Source organism: Emys orbicularis, chromosome 3 (assembly GCF_028017835.1).
Source record: "Emys orbicularis isolate rEmyOrb1 chromosome 3, rEmyOrb1.hap1, whole genome shotgun sequence".
NCBI lineage: Eukaryota > Metazoa > Chordata > Testudines > Emydidae > Emys > Emys orbicularis.
The window spans coordinates 85275109-85297623 of NC_088685.1; the positions used below are offsets into that span (position 1 = coordinate 85275109).

The 22515-nt window shown below is 41.2% G+C and overlaps 1 protein-coding gene across 2 annotated transcripts in view; it reads right to left on the reverse strand.

Annotated features, from left to right (window-relative positions):
- SNX3 (sorting nexin 3) overlaps positions 1-22515 on the reverse strand; it is a 28287-nt gene continuing 5772 nt past the window's right edge. The window contains exons 2-5 of one of the 2 annotated variants that reach the window (XM_065400552.1): positions 6193-6288; positions 5717-5841; positions 3724-3748; positions 631-713 (exon numbers count right to left, since the gene is read on the reverse strand). In XM_065400552.1, the coding sequence (XP_065256624.1) occupies positions 3733-3748; positions 5717-5841; positions 6193-6288 (237 nt within the window). In that variant the 3' untranslated portion in view covers positions 631-713; positions 3724-3732. Of the gene's footprint in view, positions 714-3723; positions 3749-5716; positions 5842-6192; positions 6289-22515 lie in introns of both variants that reach the window. The other variant, XM_065400551.1, reaches the window with a different exon arrangement.

The following is a 22515-nucleotide window of genomic DNA, read 5'->3' on the forward strand; positions in this document are numbered from 1 at the left end:
TGGAAGTGCATTTTCACTTTTATTTCAAAACAACTTGACAAATGATTTTAGTATATAAATTTGATTTCTCTTTTTACAGAATATAAAGATAATTCCCTCATTTTTCAGTATAAAGTGTTTTACAAGCTTGAAGACAATTGCAGAAGTGTCTATCTTACACATGGGGATATTTGAAACAGAGTGCCTCGGGTCTCTACACAAAAGTTAGACAGATAACAATATAGCAGTTATTTTAACAAGAAAAAGTCAAGTGATTTTAATCAAATGCAAGTGAACATGTGACACTGGGACAGTGCTAGTTCAAGTAAGGCCAACTCAGTAAACTGTGTTAGGTCATTCCAGATAAGAGTGGAAAGGACTCCATCAGTAGTGTGGATGGACTCTAAATAGCTTTAATGCTAGTATAATCAGAAGAGATTTATGGAGTGATTTAGCTAAAGCAAGTTAGTTCTTTACTGCCATAAAATTAATGCAAAGACTGAGCAGCGTACTCACATTAGTATAGTGGAGGCTTATTGTGCCAGTATCTGCAGCATGCTTAACTATAAACTCTTAAACCAAGTGTATTAATCACTAACATTTATTTTGAGGTGGATATTTAGAGCATTCAGGCATGTCTTATTTTGGATGGCGTGTAGCTTTTGTCTATTACTTCATCTTGTAAAAACATGTGAAGACAGCGTTCATTCTGTGCTAGAGGGTGGCCAGCAACTCTAGGAAGAAAAGAAAAAATTAGTTCCAGAAAAATATAGTGAAATAAAAGCTTAATATGTTTTGTTAAAACCCTCTTCAGGTTCTTAACCTGAAGACGGTTAAATCCCCAACCCCAGATAAGAAATGCATACACCAAAAATGCAACACATTATGTAAGAATGAGACTTCCAAGTGTTTCCTCAATTTCCCATCCTGACCCCTGGGAGATGTGTTTATACCATGTTTTGGAGGCACATGACAGGATGTTCTCCAGTGAGCCAAGTGTCTTAAACATTGAGGGAAAGCAGTTACATGAACATGCTTTGCTGTAATCTGTTACTTTATTAATTATCTCCATGATAGTGGCCGCACAGACCAGTCAACCTGGTACCATAAACATAAGGCCAAATCCAAAGTTTGTAACAAGGACTGATTCACTGGGACAGGCAAGTCCTCAGACATACTTGATCCTGCCCTGATGTAGGAAGGTTTTTTGATTTGGAGTAAGTTCTAGCAGCGCATGTAGGTATTCTTCTAGTCCAGTAAGGATTAGAGTCCCTGGTATAGCAACCAACACCAGTGGTAAGTCTACACTGCAATAAAACACCCATGGCTGGTCTGTGCCAGCTGACTTGGGCTTGGGCTGAGGGGGTATAAAATTGCAGAGTAGACATTTGGGCTCAGGCTGGAGCTTGGGCCCCTGGGAGAGGAGAGGGTTGTAGGCCCAACTCTAGCCTACACCTGAAGGATTATATTGCAATTCTATAGCCCCACAGCCCAACCCCTCTAAGACCAAGTCAGCAGACATGGGCCAGCTGTGGGTGTTTTATTGCAGGGTAGACACATCCTAAGATTTCAGCACTCTGTAGTGTAGTGGCAGCAGAGAGACGGATTCTTATATACCTTCCATTGTAGTGTCCTCCATCCCAATCATTCAGGTCAGGGAACACGTTATTCCCAGCCTGTGCAACTAGGCCGCCATTACTGAGCAGCATTGACTCCAGACCAAGATTAGTAGTTCTATTGTACTGAAAATTGGAGAGTCATCCTGTGGTCAACGTGCATGCAGGGATCAGAAGGCTCAGATTCCCCTTTTCTCCCCAGAATGACCATCTTTAACTTTTCTTTGAATTGACAGAAATTCCAAGATCCAGGACAAGACAGATGACCTATGACATGACTAGACTTGGCAGGTTTTTTTTGTTTTTTTAATATTTCAATGTTTTAAATTTTTTAAAAATGGTATCTATTTACATTTTCACAGTAGCACAAAATTATGGGTTTTAAGCATCATCATTGATAAAGTTTTCACTGTGTGGGAAATTATGGGGAGGATCAGACTAATGATAACAGATGTTATAAAGCTTTAACTTTTTGAATCTAACTGTTAAAACAAATTGTCATCACATGTCCAAAAATAAAGTAAATATTCTTATATCAAAGTAATAAGTCAGGCTTATTTCTTACTTTGCTTATCTTTTAATTTTGATTATAGATGGATTTTTTTGATCGTTTGAGAGAATATGGAAGACTTAGTCTCACTTCCTGCAAAACGGCCTGTACTTGTTTTTGAACATGTTGTTCTAGAATAAGTTTAGTCAGAGCTTCTTCTGGATCTGAGTGGAAGCCAGACACTTGCCACCCCATGCAGCTAGACATACTTCTGATAACCAGCACTTCCCACTGCATGCAAGCAACTTCATGTCATGGGAGGTCAATGGCCTCAAGAGACCTTCCACAGCTCTTGGCTCTATTCTCTGTAAAGATTCTCCACCAGAGCAATCCTTCCACATTTTGAAGTGACCTTTGGCTATGTAGGTCAGCTAATCTACCAGCAAAAGCTGTTATCTTGGCAGCTTCAGTTTGGCCACAGACTTTACCAGACAAGTCCTAGCATCAAGCCTTACATTTCTGGTGCATGGTGCAAGGAATTTGACAATCCTTTCTTTGGCAATAGCAGTCTTAGTCACCCTGCTCTTATATGGAGGATGGGAAAGTCTTTCCACCAAGTGGGACAAGGAAGAGTTAAAGGTGTGACAGACATCAACACCAAATCATCCAGAAGATGCAGCAACCTGGACCAGGCACTTTGTTCTTGCCCTTGAATTTTTGTGTAGATACTAGATCAGTACAGGCTGCATCATCAATGTTGAGGTCTGCACTGCGAACACTGGTGAAACTAGTCAGTCTTGATGCAAGTATGGCACAGAATGTTGTGTCCCAAATTGGTGTCAGAACTGCATTGCGCAAAGATGGTACTATCAACCTCAAGGTTGGGCCAGGCACAACCCTGAATGGCTGGAAGTAATTAAGTCAAGTTACACTGCTGTCATTTAGTTGGTTCTTTAAATTATGCACATGTGCAGACACAGGCTACCAGAAAACTCTGTGTTCAAGCATTCAGCAGTCAAAAGTGTTGATAACAGCACGACCCGATGATTATCTACTGGCACCTTCATTAAGCCAACACCTTAACTACTCATTTAGACTTAAGTATAGAATTCTGGTAAGGATAGTGTGGTCTCTGGGTGCTAGCGAGACTCCACTGAAACACTCAACCTTAGCTGTAAGAGAATTTGGGAATGTGGCGGTTTGTTTTTTAGTACTTTATAGTAACGCTAATATTTAGATCTGCTTTACAACGTAGAGGATCAGGGTTCCAACTCCCAAGGTTCACCACTGTCATTCTCTGTCAAGCAACAGCACACTATTAACTGAAACAGCTCTTTTCATTAAAGTAAGTTAAACCATTAAAGGAGGATAGATTAAATATGAATCAACAAGGAAGTTCAGAGCAATCAGGAGTTTTACACAGTAATGGCTGCTGTTCCAGCTGTACTCAAGAGGCATCAATACCTGCATTAAAAATCTGCTTTTTTCTCTCAAAAGAAGGGAAGCTGACTTTTGAATAATTTGTTCTACAATTTCAAACTATATTGTTAACTATTCAAGATGAATTTAATTTTTCCAGCAAGTTTATGGGCATCAATACTGTACTCTACTTGCAGTTGGATTAGCGGTCTCTTGTACCTGGAGATGTTACTTTTGGAAGAGGCTCTAAATTAACAAAGAGTAAGTTCTTTTGGAGCTGGTTAGAATGAAACAAGCTAGATTTTTCCAAGGCATATGTTGAACATCACATTGAATACATAGCACACTCAACATACCACTTACAAACTTAAAATGCATTTCTTCCAGACAGGTGACTTGCTATGGAATTCTATTCAACTTTTGTTTGTTGAACAAAGCGTAAGAGGTACTTTGTGCTATGAATACCTAATAAGGCTAAAAGCATTAAGCTGCAGATAAGCCATTTGCGATCTCCTTCTCAAGTCTATTTCCTTTGTACACTCTGCTAGACAGTTTAAATGAGCTTCAAGACATGATGCAATGCATTTTAGTAGTAAGATACCTGGGTAGGGAAGTAGCACTTGTTATTTAATATTATTCAATGCTATCCTTAGAAAAAATTTTGTAGGGGTGCCTGCCTCAAGAACCTAGCTGTTGCAGTTTTAAGTCATGTTATCCTAGTAGCATAGTTAGTAGGGTTATGTTTATGTCCATGAAGTTATAAAGTCCAGATTTCTAAAACATACAAAGCACCCTTTCGCTGTCCAGATCTAGTGTAGCAAGCATGTGTGTTTATCTTGTCTGACATACAAGTATTTATAGTTTTGCTTTTAAAGAGGGTCTTCGGTACTCATTCCAAATGTCTCCTGATTAAAAAAAGCTGTACTGTTTCCTTAAGAGAATACTGAAGCACCTTGGACATGTTATTTGATCTGTCCAAACCCAAATTTAAAATTCTGATAGCACCAGTCTCAACTAGATTTAAAACAGATTCAGTTCTGTACTTTTCAAAGAGTATGAACACCTGAATTTGGCAGATACATCTTTGACTTTGATGCCTTTAACAAAAGCATGACCTCAGCTTTTATCCTCACTGACAGGCCACATTTGAAAGTTCCTAGCCTCAGCTGTTTAAATTCTAAAGTGGTATTCTAATATATAGATATAGGGGGAGAACCACATTTTGCCTCCGAGCAAACCAAGTCATTTAACCAATCTGCCATAAAGTGTCAGACATTTGTGCTAATCCCAAGCATTGAAAGTTTCATGCAGTTTAGGTCTCAATGACATTAAATGCCAATGTAATTGTTTGTTGTCCTTTATAAATGCTCATCTTTCAGAATGATCACTTCTAGATTACCTTTTTTTATTTTAGTCATCACTGGTTCTGAAAACAGATGAGGTACACTTTACTAATTTTATGGGTGGGAGTGCTGTGGGGCTTTTGTAATTTTTTTTTTTTTTTTTTTTTTTTAAATAAACCACACTACACACACTGCCTTTGAAACTTTGTTTTACAGTAAATGGTATTAGAAAGCTTAGACTTACTTTAAATAGCTGTGTTTGGGTCAATATATGGAGAGAAAAAAGGTAAGTTGGGCCACCTCTGCTTCCTGGCGTAAGACTTTAGGTTATTTTAGCTTTTAGACAACTGATTCAAACTGGTAGTTTCAAATTGATATTTAGTTTAAGTAATATATATAATATGCCAGATTGTTTGATTGCAGATGTGAGGTATTATCAGCTCGTGTCATAGGGCATTTTTTTTTAAAATGGTAAAATGTGTTCTTTTGAAGATGTAAAAACACTACTTGATTAAGACAAAGTGTCTGAAAGTCCATTGCAAGCTTAAATGTTTGTCTGATGGACTGTACCTTTTTCCAAAAAGAATCATATAAGTAGAACTTCTCGGAATGCTGTAATTTGCATAAATTAACTAAGCAAAACATATAGAACTCTGGTCAACACACACCTGAATGGTTGAATGAGTAAGTGCTGAATATCGGATATGATATTCAAAAATGGATATTTTAACATTTTACATTTTCAAACTTGTGATTTGAGCTTTTTTGTTGTTCTAAAACATGGTGTAGCCACCTTTTAACACTAAAAGATGAAAAGGAGCTAATAAAACTCAGATGTTCATAAGACAAGAAATAAACCTCACACTTACTTGTTTATAAACTGCTCAAGACCTTGCTTCCTTTCTTCTATAAATGAATCATCAAATATTCCATCATCTCCTCTAAAAGGAAGCTGACGGAAGAGAGCTTTTCCAGGTAAGGGTGGTACTACAACCTGAAACAATTTTTTAAAAAAGGTAACCATAACCGCAGCCTGCATGTAGATTAAAACACGCACACCCACACCCACCCTCAATAAGCAACATTACATTTAGGCTGTGAAAAAGGAATTTGTTTCGCTACATTGAAGCAATGAAGAAAGTTAGCCCATATAGAAAAAGCAATTCTATACTTGAGTGTCACACAGTAAGATTACTACATTTAAATTTGGAGTTAAAACCTGAAGCCTCTTTACAGCTTTTATATGGTCTTCAGCACCCCAGTAGAGAATTTAAAGCTTAATATGTTGTGATAATTAAGCTTTCCCAAGTAGATTTGTATATTTACTTTTTAGCATTCAACTCACCTTGCTTTCTCTTTCGAGTTCACTTCTCAGCCATTCAAAGTCACTGTATCTTCTTCTGACTGTAGACTCTTTCAATTTGAAAATGGGAAGGTTTGTCTGAAATACAAGATAGATCACTGTAAGTGACTACACTTTCAAAGTGATCAAAGTGATGTAGTGGGGGGGGGGAAATGACAAAAATAGGTAGAAGTTTCTTGTTAAGTTCTGAGTCATGACATCCCCAATACCCTTCCTTAAAAAGGAGGAAAGGAGTCAATGTTTTCCCTCATCATTGCTTTTTTTTTTTTATTTAACTTAAAAGTTAAGAATATTGATGTGCGAAGTCAAACCTTCAAGTTAGAAAATACCAGTATTAAAGACTGTATCAATGCATCCAAATTCACAACCTTAATTACATGATCACATACTTTCCCTTACCTGCCACCCCTCAAGACACAAGTCTCATTTTGTGCACAGGATAGACTGCGCTCTGGGAAAGAATCATGGTTGTGTTTGTATGACCCCGGCCTCAGGAAGTTGGAAGGTGTGTAGTGAATGAGACAGCGAATTGCAGGAACAGAGAGCAGAGTCTCATGGCTATGGCAGTTGAATGCCACTGTGGCGAACAGTATTCTATTTGTGCCTCTGCAATACTAGGCAAGTCACTTCAACCAAAAGCCTCATGGGTGGGTTTGGTTTTTTGGGTGTTCAAATCGATACCGTGGACCATGAGACAATAACTTTCTATTCTGCACATGTTGGATGGTGTATGGTAAATAGGACTGGGGCCACACACTGAATGACAATTAAAATATGAAATAGCTACCCATTCAGTGGGCACAGTCAATCCTGCGCACTGAATGAGGCAACGGTCCTGTGGAAAAAATAATGTGACCAATTAGAGACTATCATAATGCATACAAATTAAAATTGCAGAGGGAACCTTATGTCTAGCATGTCCTGAAATTTAAGTGCTTAACTTGGCAACATCAGTAGCATTCCTTTAATAAAACAGAAGAGAGTCTCCCTGCTCTCTGTTCTGGTGTCTGGCAACAATGGCTCTCAACAGCCAGATGCAGCAATTACGGGGAAAGTCCTGCTCAGCTGCTCTGTGGGGATAAAGCATTTGCAGACCAGTCACATGTGGGAGCTGCGTGGGGGGGGGGGGGGAGGAGGGAGGGAAATAAGCATGTTCAGTGAAGACTGAATCTTCAGAGAATTTAGCAGCCAGCTTTTAACAAGCCTGCAAGCACTCATTGGCTGATTTTTTAGAGGGTTATACTTTTGGTAAATTAGAGACTTTACAGCAGGGGTTCTCAGACTTTTGTACTGGTGACCCCTTTCACACAGAAAGCCTCTGAGTGCGACCCCCCTTATAAATATATAAAAATGTGTTTTTAAAGTAACACCATTATAAATGCTGGAGGCAAAGTAGGGTTTGGGGGGGTGGCTGACAGCTCTCAACCCCCCATGTAATAACTTTGTAACCCCCTGAGGGGTCCTGACCCCCCCAGTTTGAGAACCCCTGCTTTACAGGGATGTGAAAAGGCATCTGACTCCAGGGTGATGCCCCTGCCAAATCTGAAGTCCTTCCAGAGCATGGAGGCACTACAGCCTCCCAATGAAACTACTGAGATTTGTTGACATGGGTGTTTCCACCCGTCCCATCCTGCCCCCCAACCTAGTTATTTGACAAGGCTGGATGGCTTTGGCTAAAAACACACTTTCAAAAAAATCCAGCCTAAGGCAGACATACAACATGGGATGTTTCAGCCTGGTATAGCTTATAAGCAATTGACAAGGTCTTGTGATACAACTTGTTAGACAACCTTGACTACAAGCAAAACTACAAGCACCTCCTGTAATAGGCTACATAATTATTTACTAGTTAGTATTAAAGACTGGTTTTTGGCAGCAAATATCACTTAGGTCCCAACAAACTGCCTAGGGACAGAGAGAGAAGGGAAAAGACCATAAATAACTTGTGATCATTAAGCTCAGTGAAATATGAAAAACCTAGCAATGGGTCTCCATCCGTTCACATTCAGCAATATTTTCCAATGACACTGAGGGTCAAGATTAGTGCTCACTTCCTAGGTCAAGAACTCCCATACGTCATTAAACTAAGTGAGCTCTAAGGACGGGTTCTCTGATTAGGCCTTCTCAGGAGCATGCCACACCTACAGAGCTGACTCATGAAATACTGGAATCCCCACAGATCTTTCAAAACTCAGATCAAATGTAAGATGTATTTGTTCATCAGGATTCCCACAACAGCTCTTAAGCAGAAGGGATAATGAAGAGGTTTTCCTGTGTGCAGTTATTTTTAACCAGGAGGTGGTGCTTGATTCTAAGGTTGGCAACTGGACACTTTCCTCTGGTAACCCCCCCCCTCTCCCCCGCCGCCGCCAAAAAGTCTTCACCCCACTTATAACCTTCCCCTTAGAACTTTTCATAGTTGGATCATTGTAGAGATGTTAGTCCTGGACATTCCTTCAGAGGCAGGTATCCATTTTACAGATGAGGAAACAGGACACAGAGGTGTGTGACACTGTCTCATAGCAAGTAAGTGTCAGAGAAAGGATTAGACCTCAGGAAGAGAATTCATGACTCCCACTACCACATTAAGGTCACTTGAGTGGACATGGAGGAAAAGTTTGACAGTCACATTATGTACAAGACTAATCAGACAAACTTGCACTGAGAAACTTGCTCACAACTGGCAAAGGGAAATATTACCTGGCAATGCTGGAGATATACCAAGTCAGAATAATTTATTAACCTACTTTCATAATTTGAGATTCTGTATGTTTTTATGCCGAGAACTTACAATCAACAAGAGCAGAGCCAACATTTAGAGACATGTTAAATTAAAGCTCTTTCCTCTTCACTGAATCCTATTGGCTTCTTATTGTCTATAATATCCTGGCTCATCTCATTGCTGACAACAGCCGTGCCTAGATACTAAGGTCACATACACAATAGTAACAACGAGGAGTCTGGTGGCACCTTAAAGACTAACATTTGTTTGGGCATAAGCTTTCGTGGGTAAAAAAAACTCACTTCAGATGCATGGAGTGAAAGTTACAGATGCAGGAAATATATAATGACACATGAAGAGAAGGGAGTACTTCACAAGTGGAGAACCAGTGTTGACAGGGCCAATTCAATCAGGGTGCCTGCATCTGTAACTTTCACTCCACGCATCTGAAGTGAGGTTTTTTACCCACAAAAGCTTATGCCCAAATAAATGTTAGTCTTTAAGGTGCCACCAGACTCCTTGTTGTTTTTGTGGATTCAGACTAACACAGCTACCCCCTGATACTTGATACACAATAGTAGATACTGGACAGCTACACACTTGAGATTTTGGTCTCCCTTTTGCTATTTCACATACGCCCACCATGCTGGATAAGTCACTCAGACTGATGAATGGGTTTAGCCAACCAAAGCTAGGCCCCTACACTCAACCTGATGGCAGTCTTTTTGCCTAACATGATAACTTTTCACTACAGCATTCAATCAATTCCAAAATTTCAGGGAATGTTCTAAGCATCAGTGGGCAGAATTTTGGTGAAAAACTAGCAAATTGGAATACCCTGATTTTACTGGTGGGGTCCAGAATACCTATTTGGTGCTGTAGACAGAGGAATCTCTGGCATTCCCTGCTCCTGAGCTACACTTAGCTTAATATGCTATTCTCTCATTGGGTATACAGTTCAGCCTACATAAGCAATACAACATTTTCCATTTCAGAGTGGCAGAGGTTTGTACCAAGAGTTCAGAATTGCACTGGGGAAGCAGTCGCTGGCACATAAGTCCCTGCCCCAAGGGACTTATGATCCAGTCAGCAGGTCAGACCTACAGAGCACACCATGTGATGTGTGCTGGAACCTCAGAAGCTGCAGTAGGGAGGAATATAAAGGAGGAATTGAGATGTGACATATGGTAAGAGGGAGAGAGAGACTGTTCCACACAGAAGGCAGGGGCATGAAAGGCAGCATAAAGGTGTTGGGTGAAAGAATATGAAGGCACAGTGGGAAGGGAAGCTTGGGCTGAGCAAAGTGTGGGGGAACAAGAAGAGCTGGGTAGGGCCTTACAGGTGATAAGTCTGCCCTAGATGCAGAATGCAAGGGGAGGGCTGTGCAGGGATCTGAAATAGTGAGCGACATGAGTAGAGGGGCAAATGGGGAAGACAATTTTAACAGTGACACTTTGGCTGGGCAAGGGGCAGCAAAGGGAGATGGAGCAAGGCCGGAGAGGCAACAGTTACAGGAATCATAGGGAGAGATAACCAAGGCAAGGGACCAGGGTTTAGTGGTGATCGAAAACAGGATTCAATGGCAGTCTGGAGGTAGGGGAGTAAAAGGCAACATGGAGGTTGCAAGCCTGGTTGGTGGGAAGCTCAGGGGCAGAGGGAACAGGAGGGGGATCAAGGCAGCAGGAACTGGCTAATGAATCTTACTTTTTTGTCTTTTTGGTCCAGGAGAGTGAAAGGGTGAATTCTCTCAGGCTTTGATATCCTCAGGTGGATGGTGCCCTAGGGGAGGAGAGGGCAGGACATTCCACCTGAGATACCCATTCCATGCTGCAGGTAGAAGATTCTCTCTGGCAATCCCTGCTGCTACCTACACAGACAGCACCTTAATAATTTGCTCCAATTGTATGGATAGTTCACACTACACAAGCAACTAAGTGTGTGATCCTCAGGTGTACTACACAGGAAGAGCTGAGACTCCTGAGCCTGTCATACACGGTCGTGAGCAACCCTAAAATTACAGATGAGTGGTGGGCTGATGAAACATTTTGGTTTTGAAACGTGTGTTGACAGTTACTGACTATACAAACTAGTAAGCTGTGGTCAAATTTTGGGCCCCAACTCCGACAACTTCCATTTAAGAAAGGAAGTGGGCAGTTAAGCTCGATGGCTACCCAAGAGATATTTTGAGGTTGAATGAAGAGTTCAGCCACTCAGGACAAGTTTAATTGCCTATAATTGCACTACCTCTTATGAAACTGCTTCTATATAGAAGAGAAATAGGCTATTTAGTGGTCACTGCACACATAGGTGTAACTGCCAGTCAATAAGTGCTTGTATTATGCCTAATGTAGTAAAGCATTTCTGTTTAGTATTAAGCTTTTCTGAAGTGTATGAACTGACTGTGCTACTTACAGCCTTGTACCGTCTTCAGATGCTTATGTGCATAACACTGCACATGTTTCATACACTAAATCTGGACGTTTAAAAGCACTTTAGTTCTCTTTCCCAGGTAACCACAACATTGATCATTGTACTAATGACTAAGAGCAAAAATGCAGCTAACAAGACTCTTATTATACTAAAAGTCAGGCTTATATTTAAAGATGCTGGCTTTCTGTATAGAACAGTATTCTTATCCCCAGCAGGGAATAAATTAGGTCCCCCAGAGTGCAGGATGAGGATTCCCAGAAATAAAGCACTGGATTATTTCTCTCTGATTTCACCTATTGGCTTTTTAACGGAGTTCAACCTTCCGCATTAAAATATTAAGTCTTTGTAAGTGTCCAAAGATAGAAAGGCCTTTACAATATTGAGTGTTTTCTGCAGGTGAGATTTCACATTTTAGATTCCCTCCTCTCAAGTTACTTAACAAAAGGGATTAGCTGCTCTTTTATTCAATGCTAAGATCAAGCCTATGAAAAGAGTTCCCTAAGATTTTTCATACTTCTGGGTATGGAAGTCTATAAAGTTAATCTCTAAACAACATATCAGGCTTACAGGTACAATGTTGGGATAAAAGTGCCAGTTCAGCTCATTTTACCTTCCACATTTTCCCTTTTGAACTTTTGACACAACTGTGATTAAATCTGACTCATTAGTTTAACTATTTCAACACTTGGTTTGTTTCCTGTGCCTCCCAACTTCCACCCATTCCTCCAGTTTTGAAATACCCTGTGGCTAATTGATGCAGTTTTAGTGTTTGTACCAGTAGACACTTTCACAATCTACTTCACAAAGCCCTGAGAAACATAATGGGTTACACATCCAGCAAGTATTTCATAACTGAAAGTTATTGAGGAGGATAAGTCACATGGACTGGACAGACAGTGTACTACTCAGAGGTGCACCTTTTACTATACTTCAATCCATAACCTGAAGGAAGCTATGAAAAGGGACTAGCAATGTATTAACCCCCTTTTTTCATTTAACATTCCTTCTGAAGGAAGTAGAATCACAGCAGTTACAGCTTTTTTAAATAGTGCTGATACAGCAGTATTCATTTCCCAGAAGTACACCTGTTTGATACATCTGAATGGATCTCCTTTCAAACAAGTCTGCAGACTGAAAGCACTGTTTTGCATTCCTGTTTCTCACCCACCCAGCTCTCACTTTATGGCCTCTCTGTTAACCTGGCTTGTATTCCCAGTGGAAGTGGGCTATACATGCCTCTTTACAGGAGCTGCATAGAGGGGCTCTTGAGTGACCCCAAAGTCCCAAGATGCATCTTATTGGAAGGGGTGAAATAGCTTTTGCATCCCTTTCAACCTCTGCTGAAGAAACAAGAAGAGCAGGCATCAGATCTAGCCAGGCAGCTGCCTATTGTACCAAAAGATTCATGCTACAGTTATACAGAAGCTGTAATTTCCAGCAGGCGAGGGCTGGGATCCAGATTGCTCATGAAGAGGGATCCTGCTAAGACAGTGCAAGGAGGCATAATCTATGGCACCAGGTAACAATGCCAGCAAGAAAGAGATCCAAACCAAGTCTACCAGAGTCTCTGGCTAATATGAGCTGCAGCAGGGTTAACCTTTCATTCACTTACTAATTGTAACAGCCACAGGCCACCATGACCCATGAGATTAGGGAGAACTGCCACGGATTCCAGTAGCTATTGTTACAATTAACTGTTTCCTATGTTCAGCACAGGTCTGCACTAGTTCTGTAAGAAAAATTCACTAAATTATTTGATGAAGACTGGTGAGCCAACCCATCAAATTAAGCAATAACCTTAGTCTAATAAAAGGTGGAAACAGAAGGAACAGCTTTTTTGCATCAGTCTAAGCTGGCACAGTAAGTGTGGCTGGCTATGGCTCATGTTAAAAAAGTGGGACCACAAAAGCTGAAGTACTTCAGGGATTTAAGTTTTTTTTTTATTATTATTAAACTATTTTATTTCCCGCCCCCCCCCCCATCTATGATCAAAAGGGTCAACTAAATACTTATTGGGGTCCCTTTACTGCTTACAAACTGCTATCCAATGCATAGTCACCAGACTGCCCCCTCGAGCATTCACCAGGCTACTGCGAGGGTGACCCACCTCACCACACCCCATCGGTTTTACACCTCCAGAGTCTGAACAAGGTTCATGCACTATGTGACACTTTGTACCTCAGGGGAACAACCTGCACCCATGTTCATCCTTATAATATGAAGGTGTGGTATCCAATGCAAAATTTGTCATATTAGGTGTCTTCGGAAGGCTCACGATGCACTGAGCATTGTTATAGTAATGTTATATGTTGTAATTTCATGTATATAGCTTGAGGCTGAAAATGTGTCCTCATGGTTTAAAACAAGCCCAGGCAAAACTCTCCAGGAGCAGAGGGGCAGTTCACACCTCATCAGGGCATCTATGGAACAAACCCAGCCCAGCCTCACAGGAACAAAGGACACTGGCCTAGGCAGCAAGAAAGGATCTGCTGGACTCTTGAGTGAGTCACTCCCCTTCCTTTGGTCAGTTTGGGGCTACGATGAGGTAACACTCACTTGACTCTGAAGGGGGGGGGGGCAGAAGCCAAGAGGGAGGAAAGAACATTATGAAAGGGAGAGACCTTTGCCATGCTCTCTCTTCCACCTCCATCTACAGACACCACCACCATGAGACTGAAGCACTGATCAAAGGGGAGAGCCTGGCTGAAGGGCAACCAGCCAGCCTGTGGTGAGAAGCATATAAGTTTGTAAGGGCACTGAAAGTGTTAAGATCAGCTTAGAATGAGTTTTGCTTTTATTTCATTTGATCAAATCAGACTACTTGTGCTTTGATTTATAATCCCTTAAAAAATCTCTCTTTTGTAATTAATACATTGGTTTGTTTAGTCTACCTGAAGCAGTGTGTTTGGTTTGAAGCATGTCAGAGACTCCCCTTGGGAGAACAAGCCTGGTACATATCAATTTCTTTGTTAAATTGATGAACTCATAAGCTTGCAGCATCCAACGGGCATATCTGGACAATGCAAGATGGAGATTCCTAGGGTTGTGTCTGGGACTGGAGATATTGGCTAGTGTCATTCGGTTGCACAATCCAAGCAGCGGCTGGCCAAAAGTGCTCACTCACGTGCTGGGAGCAGCTTAAATGCTAGAGGCTGTGCGTGAACAGCCCAGGAGCAGGGGTTCTCACAGCAGAGCAGGGTAAGGCTGGCTCCCAGAGTCAGGGATTGGAGTGACCTAGCAGATCACTGGTCCAGATAACACCATGGGAATGTCACACACTGCCCTTTGCTTAAGGTCCCTAAGGACACTCTCAGGAGACAGACTCCCCATCTAGCACCCCATCCTGAGAGTTTAGACCTCAAGGTCTAACCTTTAGTTGCCCAGCCCCCAGGATCAGTACTGACCTCCAGACTCCTACATAGCTTAAAAACACACCATCTCCCAGAACCTATCCACATGGGCGTTCAGGATCTATGATTAACATCAGGGAATGCGATAGATGTCACAACAGAGACTTCGTACAGGATTCTAGCCCATCCTTGCTCTTTACTTAAGCATGAGAAAGAAATATATGAAGGGGGTATTTTTGTATAACTCAGTTTATTCACCACTCTGAAAAATTCTTTGGACTGCAGTCAGGGTCCTCTGTGGACTGTACAGGGTCCTGCTGCAGCGCATGGCTTTTCTTCTTAGTTATGAAACCCCTTTCTCTGCCAGCATACTTTGACCTTGGTTGATCCTGCAGCTATGCCAAGCTTCGACAGCTACAAAAGCATTCCTGCCTCTGCCCTAAGCATCCTTTGTGGCTTTGAGAGTCTCAAAAGGACTCAGCTGTTAGTGGTGGGACTTTAGTCATGCTTCTGGTAATTTTCTACTCTCCAAACCCCAGCCCTTTACAGGCAAACTGGAGGAAATGGCTTCTCCCAGCTGTAGCCAGCCTCCTTAGTACAACTATTAACCCAGAGTAGTCATTTAAGGGCAACTCCTCTCCACTGTATCTAGTCTGGGAAAGATATGGTTACAGGCTTATCAGCAAAGGTGGATACACATAGATATACAGACATTCCATTATACAGCAATTTTCATAAGAAAAAAAATCACAAAATAAACCAGAATTCATAAATTCTACAGACAGATTCCCGAAAGCATCACAGTTCTCTAAAAGAAACTAAAGTTGGCATTGTGGAATACTAGAAGTTCAATCAGATGCTTCTGAGATGACAATATAGATGCAAAATGCCAGCCCCACAAACTCAGTTTGGAATCAGAGTCCAAATGCATTCTTTCTGGGTCACTCAAACAAACAAATATTCTGCAATCTGGACTTCGAGTCAGGGAGGGAGTGACTAACCACAATCCAGCTCACTTTTTTAGAGCAATGTTGGCTCTGCAAGACTAACAAGAACTAATGGTGTGTCAATAATCAGACAACACAGAGGGAGAAAAACAAAGGCATCTTTGGACTCCACGTTACTTCAGAACAGAATTGCGTCAAGAGTTATTCTGCTAAAGATTGTAACCATGATTCCAAAGGAGTCCAGTTTATTTCGGTTGGGTCCATCTACTTTGACAAAGAGACACCATCAGATGATTATTGTAGCGTACACAGGATACAACTGTTCAAACCAATGCTTTGTTTCCCCCCCCCCCCCCTTAGAAGAGCAGTAATGGTAAGAATTTATATTTCAATTCATGGAACAAGTTCCATTAAAGAAACTATCACCAATAGTGTTTCAACTTGCATCCATGTGGATCTGAAGCATTTTTGGCCTCTGGAGATCTTTCATAACCAGCTCCTTGTAGCCCATACTCCCTCCTCTAGCCGATGTTGCTCCAAGGGCGGAGTTTGACCTCAGGGCACAAGGACTCCCCACTCTCTTGGTAGGAGCTGGAAGCTAAGACATGATGGGGCAAAATGTGGAGGCACCTTTGAAACGGAGGCAAAAATGTTCCTAAATTACCTGAGGATTTTCCTACTTGCTAATCAAATTGGAATGAACATCCACTCACAGCCCTGCTGAATTCTAGCTCCCCCCTACCCTCTATATCCTTCACTCCTATTGATTCATCCCCTCCCACCTTTGTCCTCCACTAATGTACAAAGGACCAAAAACAAGTTAGATACCTGAATTAACCAAACTGCATTCCTTCCCAAGCCCTTCATCTACCCTGTATTTGGAGTAAACTCTTCAGGTCAAGGACTGTTTTGTGCATCCAGAACACTGGAGGTCCAGTCCCAACTGGAGCATTTAGAATACAAATAAATATTATTTTAGAGAACTGCAGAATGAATAAGCCACTTGCACACAATGGAAGGGCTACAAAACTCAAAGCCAAGCCTAAAAAGGCATAATATGCAGTAAGTCATACCTGCTGTATTTTGTTTCACCATAAGCTTACATTTTTGTTGCAAGAAGTCTTTATGGAGAGCCAGTAAATTATATTTGTACCACAAACAAAATCTGATGTTTGATATGGTTGAGCCAGTACACCAGAACTTCAAGGGGAATAAATTCATTATAACCAAGAGTAGCTACCAGCTATCATCATTTAGTTTCACTCACTCAACAAGGGGTTTAATTTGTCAGATTTGCCATTGTTAGCACTTCAGTGGTCTCTCCCATTCCAATCCATTGTGCATCAGCTATAACTCCCCTCTCCTGTTGCATTGCTCTGCTCCATTCTGCTGGCTTACAGTCAAATGGAATTTACTAAAATACTATTCTCTAATATATTAGATTAATTCTGCTAAGAAACATTTCCCTAGCAGCATATAGCAGGTAGGAAGAGTATAGCTATGAATCTGATTATGTTTGTTTAGGCCAAGGACAGGTTTGTGTACTTGGAACAATCAATTTCCCCTCAAAAAGGCTACATAGTGGCATGTGCACTAACCAGTGACTTACGGCCAACTCCTACAGAGTTCCAAGTACCTGCAACTTCAAGTTCAATGAGAGTTCCAGGTCTCCCGCACATCTCAGAACTGGCTCTTGGTTATGAGGAGACAATACTAGAAGCCTGATTTTTCAAGATGCAGTTAGCTTGGTTGTAAAAAGTCACCCTGGGTAACCAGCTATGCCCAGGCTAGGATTTAAGCACTTTTTTAAAAGAGAAGAACTTGTGTTATGCAAATGAAAAGCTGAATACTAATTTAGAAAGGCTGATCATTGAACTGAAATTTGGCCAACTGTTGCCCTTGAATATGGTCTAATCCCCTTCAGGCTTAAAAAAAAACCACCAATGAACTAACCAAGATTATACATATGGTAAATCAGATCGGAGTTGAATTTAGAGGGTTAATAATTTAGCCTGTAAATAGAAGTAAAAGTAATCAAGCTTTAGATGCTTTTTAGAAAGTGTTTAAAGTAAGTACTCAATTGATCTGAAGAAGCCCTTCCACAGCAGCCACCCTTGTTCCTACTACAAGTATGCATTTTGAAAACATTCGTGCAAAAGACATCAAGACAATCTGTATACTGTTTGGGTTACTTCAGAGAGGAAGGAAAGCTGAAGTTGACATTCCATCTGTAAGTCATTCTGCATGCTCTGGCAGCTCACCCCCACAATTGCATGAGTTAGATGCTGAAGGAAATGCAAAATTACTGTTAAGTTTTAGTCAAAAATAAAAATTATCTGCAAGTAGAACTCCTCAAAAAACATTGCAGTACTTGTCCCCCACCCTACACTCTCCTCTTAACAGCCAGGAGCACTGAGCTGCCTTGTTGCCATAGCACCTCTTTGGATGTGGTCTTTTGAAGTAAGCTATGGTAGGTCTTCATAAAAATGGATTTCGTTCACTTTTCATGGCATAAGCTTATATGCAATTAACTTTCAAAAAGTTTGAGTTTTATGGAAAAATTACAATTGAATCACTTTATTTTTTTACAGGTCTGAATTCAAACGACATTTTCTTCAGCAACGAAAAGAGCCTCCCATCATCCCCCAATAAAAGGTGCATCATCCCAGGGGAGCTCTGACACACTGTAAAGCAGTAACATTCAGGCCTGGAGTCGTGATCATCTATTACCTTCTGCCAGTCAACTTCTGGAGCAGGGGTATGCAATCTATGGCATGGGTGCCGAAGGCGGCACGTGAGATGATTTTCAGTAGCACTCACACTGCCCGGGTCCTGGCCACTAGTCCAGGGCCTCTGCGCTTTATTTAATTTTAAATTAAGCTTCTTAAACATTTTAAAAACCTTATTTACTTTACATACAATAGTTTAGTTTAGATATTATAGAGACTTATAGAAAGAGACCTTCTAAGAATGTTCAAATGTTTTACTGGCACACGAAACCTTAGAGTGAATGAATGAAGACTCGGCACACCACTTCTGAAAGGTTGCCAACCCCTGAAAGAATTGAGGGCTTTAACATATAGCCCATTCATTGTTATGGCAAACATCTAGTGAATATTTTGACATTACCAAAGTTCTGAAGTAGGAAGGCAAAAGCTAGCAAGTTATTAAATCAAATTCAGAAGCTACAGTAAAAGGTCTCCCTGGAAAAATTTCAAGAGTAGATTGATTGTTACTCAAAATCCAGGAGTTTTTTCCCCACTGTCCAAGATGTTTAGACCTGCCCTTACACTTGAGTTACCTTACACAATATACTCCCCGGAAAAGAAAGTCTTGCATTTGGATTCCAAAATACAATTAGATACAAGTCCAGTAAGGCCATGCAAGACAATTTAATACTTTGGAACGCTTTCTCTTGCTCTGAACATTCTGAACTAGTGTTACATATACACCTGCATCGCACAATCCTCTTCTTCCCCTTGTTGCCACTTAACGGGATATAAAGAGAAGAGAAGCGATAAGTCTGACAAGAACTTTTTTTTACAGTGCTGTAGTCTTACAAAGACATTCCTATATTGAAAGCATTTTGTTTAAGTTCAAATATGGAGTTCAACTTTATAAGAATACATTCTGTGGATACACCCACTAATGTTATTACTATTTAATTTCATACTTCAAGCTATGGCACATTGGACTAGGGCTTGAAAAAAACCAACGCCTGCTTGTCAGGATAAGTTTTCAACTTGCCATTGATGAGTTAAGCTACTTACTATCAATTTCTGCAGAATTGAGACACCCTTAAGATAAGCTTCTAGTCCACCTGATTGCAGAGTAAGCCTTACAAATGCACTGTTGTCTTTAAGACTGTAGACTACTTCAGTGCTCATGGTGCTGCTCAGCGCTTTAACACACCAACAGAACACTGACCTAGGGCTAGTCTACACTGGCAACAGTAAAGCGCTGCTGCAGCGCTTTAACGTGGCTTGTGTAGTCGCAGCAGAGCTCTGAGAGACAGCTCTCCCAGCGCTCTAAAAAAGCCCACCCCCACAAGGGGTGTGGCTCCCAGCACTGTCTATACTGGCGCTTTACAGCACTGCAACTTTCTTGCTCAGGGTATGGGGAAAAAAACCCACACTTTAGATCAGAACTTTGTTGAGAGCGTATTCTGCTAAGAATTGTGAGTTTCACTCTGCTGCTCCTAAATAAAGTTATCAGCAATAGCAGAGCCAGGCACGGACATTCATAGAGGTCAAAAAGGAGGCTCAGTGAAGTAGAGTAGAACTCTAGGGTGGCTGGTGCTAAGAGGAGGCAAACTGTTCTCACAGGGGATTTCATTTTATCAGATACCTTCTCCCCAGAAGCGGAGATGGAAGCCCACCTAGAAGGTGGAAGGGATAGTCCCCTTAGAGGTCCTAGCACTTCCCTCTGACCGATAAGCATTCTGTGCAAGCCTATAGCAAGTGGGTTTAGCTTCTGGAAGTTTTTCCCCAGCCCTGGATGAGTATCAAAAGTGTATAAGCTACATTGCTTCTATAGCATAGTTCCACATGACACCAAACCAAGAAGTCATTCTCCATATCAAACACCCACGGATTGAAGTCTCCCCCCACAAGCTGCCTCTATTCCACATAAGCAAGAGAGTTAGCAACACTAACTTCGGAAGAGAAGACTTGAGTATCTAAAATATGAACTAGATAGGTATAATATATAGTTAAATAATAAATAAATAAATAAATTAATGGAGATATCCCATCTCCTAGAACTGGAAGGGACCTTGAAAGGTCATCGAGTCCAGCCCCCTGCCTTCACTAGCAGGACCAAGTACTGATTTTTGCCCCAGATCCTTAAGTGGCCCCCTCAAGGATTGAACTCACAACCCTGGGTTTAGCAGGCCAATGCTCAAACCACTGAGCTATCCCTCCCCCCCAAGTTTGTCCTTTGCTTACATCAGCTCCCCAAGTTTTAAAACAGCAAGCTTTTATAGCAGCTATTTGTATATGGTATGTTTTGGCAGCACCATTGTGTGCAGTGAAAGAGGACCAAACGCTACTCTATTTTTCTGGTGTAAGTCAGTCAAACATCTTAGGGAAGAATTCAGTCCATTAACCTCTACATTTGATCTTATTGCCTCATTTTAAGTTTGTTTTCCCTCTAAAATACAAGATTGTCACCAATGCACGATTACACAAGGCTTTCAGGAGACCCAAAGACTGAAAGGACACCATCATCCCTTATGTCACAAGGGAGCAGCAGTTTTGCATCTCCAGCAGTCTAAATCAAGACATGCTTTATTCTCAATAATGATCAAACAAAATATGATTTCACACAGCTGTCCATTGCTGTTAAATATAAAGCTAGAGTACTTGGTTGCAGGTTATGAACTACTACAATGTTTTATACCAGTCAGACAGGCCAGAAGTTTTCATATGCCTTTTCTGCATTCAAGATGAGCCTACAAACAGGAATCAGAGTGTATGAAATGTTCAGCTAACTGGAGTTAGGGAAACTATATTAGTGTAAAAAAGTTACTTGGTATTCATAAATGCTTAGAATTTTTAAAAATTCTAAGAGATTCCCTTCACATCCATGTAATTATTAGAAAAACATCTTAGCCAGTCAACTGACTGACTTGAACATAAATTGATCACTCTAGAGTAAAGTGATAATCAGTTTGTTATTTCATAACTATCCTGGGATTTTGCCTATGTTTGTATCAGCTATGGAATGAATTCTTTGGCACTAATTTGGTATATTTTCCAGTAGGTTGTTCACTTAGGGCTTAAGTGCTGGGTACAGCTGGAGACCCAAGAAGGAGTTAGTTGTTTACAGTTCCTTAATCCTGGAGCCAGTTTTTCCATCATCTTTGTCAACAACATAGTTTAGAGCAGCCCCAGGGCTGCTCCCCACTGCTCTACCTTGTAACTACACATTCCAGGTTATGTTGGACATTCATCTCTACATCAGAGAGGGCACAGAGATGGAAGTACCAGTTATGCCATTTGAATATTCTCCCATGCTAGGATAATTTTCCATTGTGCAGTTAGGATTGCATTACAGGCACTTTGTGTCTAAATTGTGTGAGGAACTCCCAAAGATTGATATCAAGGAGTTGTAATCATTGCAAGTCTTTCAAATAGCCAGACAGCAGAGGCACAAAGTTACTTCTTGCAATTATAGGGCTCTCTGATGATGCTACAATGGTCACTTAGTTCAGAGAAACTGCTTCCTTTACAATTAAGTTTTATTTTCCTTAAAATAAAGCAGTTGACAATATCAAGTCAAGTTTTCATAAGGCTGAGTAGGGGGTGCAGATTTGTCCTGACAAAAAAAACAAATAAATAAAAAAATCACAAACACACACACACGCAAATCATGGAGCAGTCATAGTAAATTTAGTAACAGTTATGGGTTTTTGATAAAAATGACACTGGGACTTGGGGGAGGGGGGCAGAAAGGGAAAGGAGATGGAGAGCAAGCCTGCCCCCATACTCACCCCTTGGGGCAGCTCCTGTGTCTCCCATCCCATGAGGCTGGGCCTGGCTCACTATTCTGGGCATTGTGACCTGGCACAAGTGGTTGCAGCACCACTCAAAGTAGGCCTGGCTGGGGGATGGCTAGGCTGAATTTGTGTGAACAGTGCCGTGAACCCATGTGCCAGGTGGCAATGCCCAGAGTGGTGAGCCTGCTCCAGCCCCATGGGATGGGAGCTGCCCCTGCAAGGTGAGTGTGTTAAAATCATGGACACAAAGACAAGACATGGACAAACAGGAAAATCATGTATGCATGGCATTTCCCTCCCCGCATCATGACACTGCTGCATCCTAGCTAGGACATCTGATATTACATGGCTTCCTTA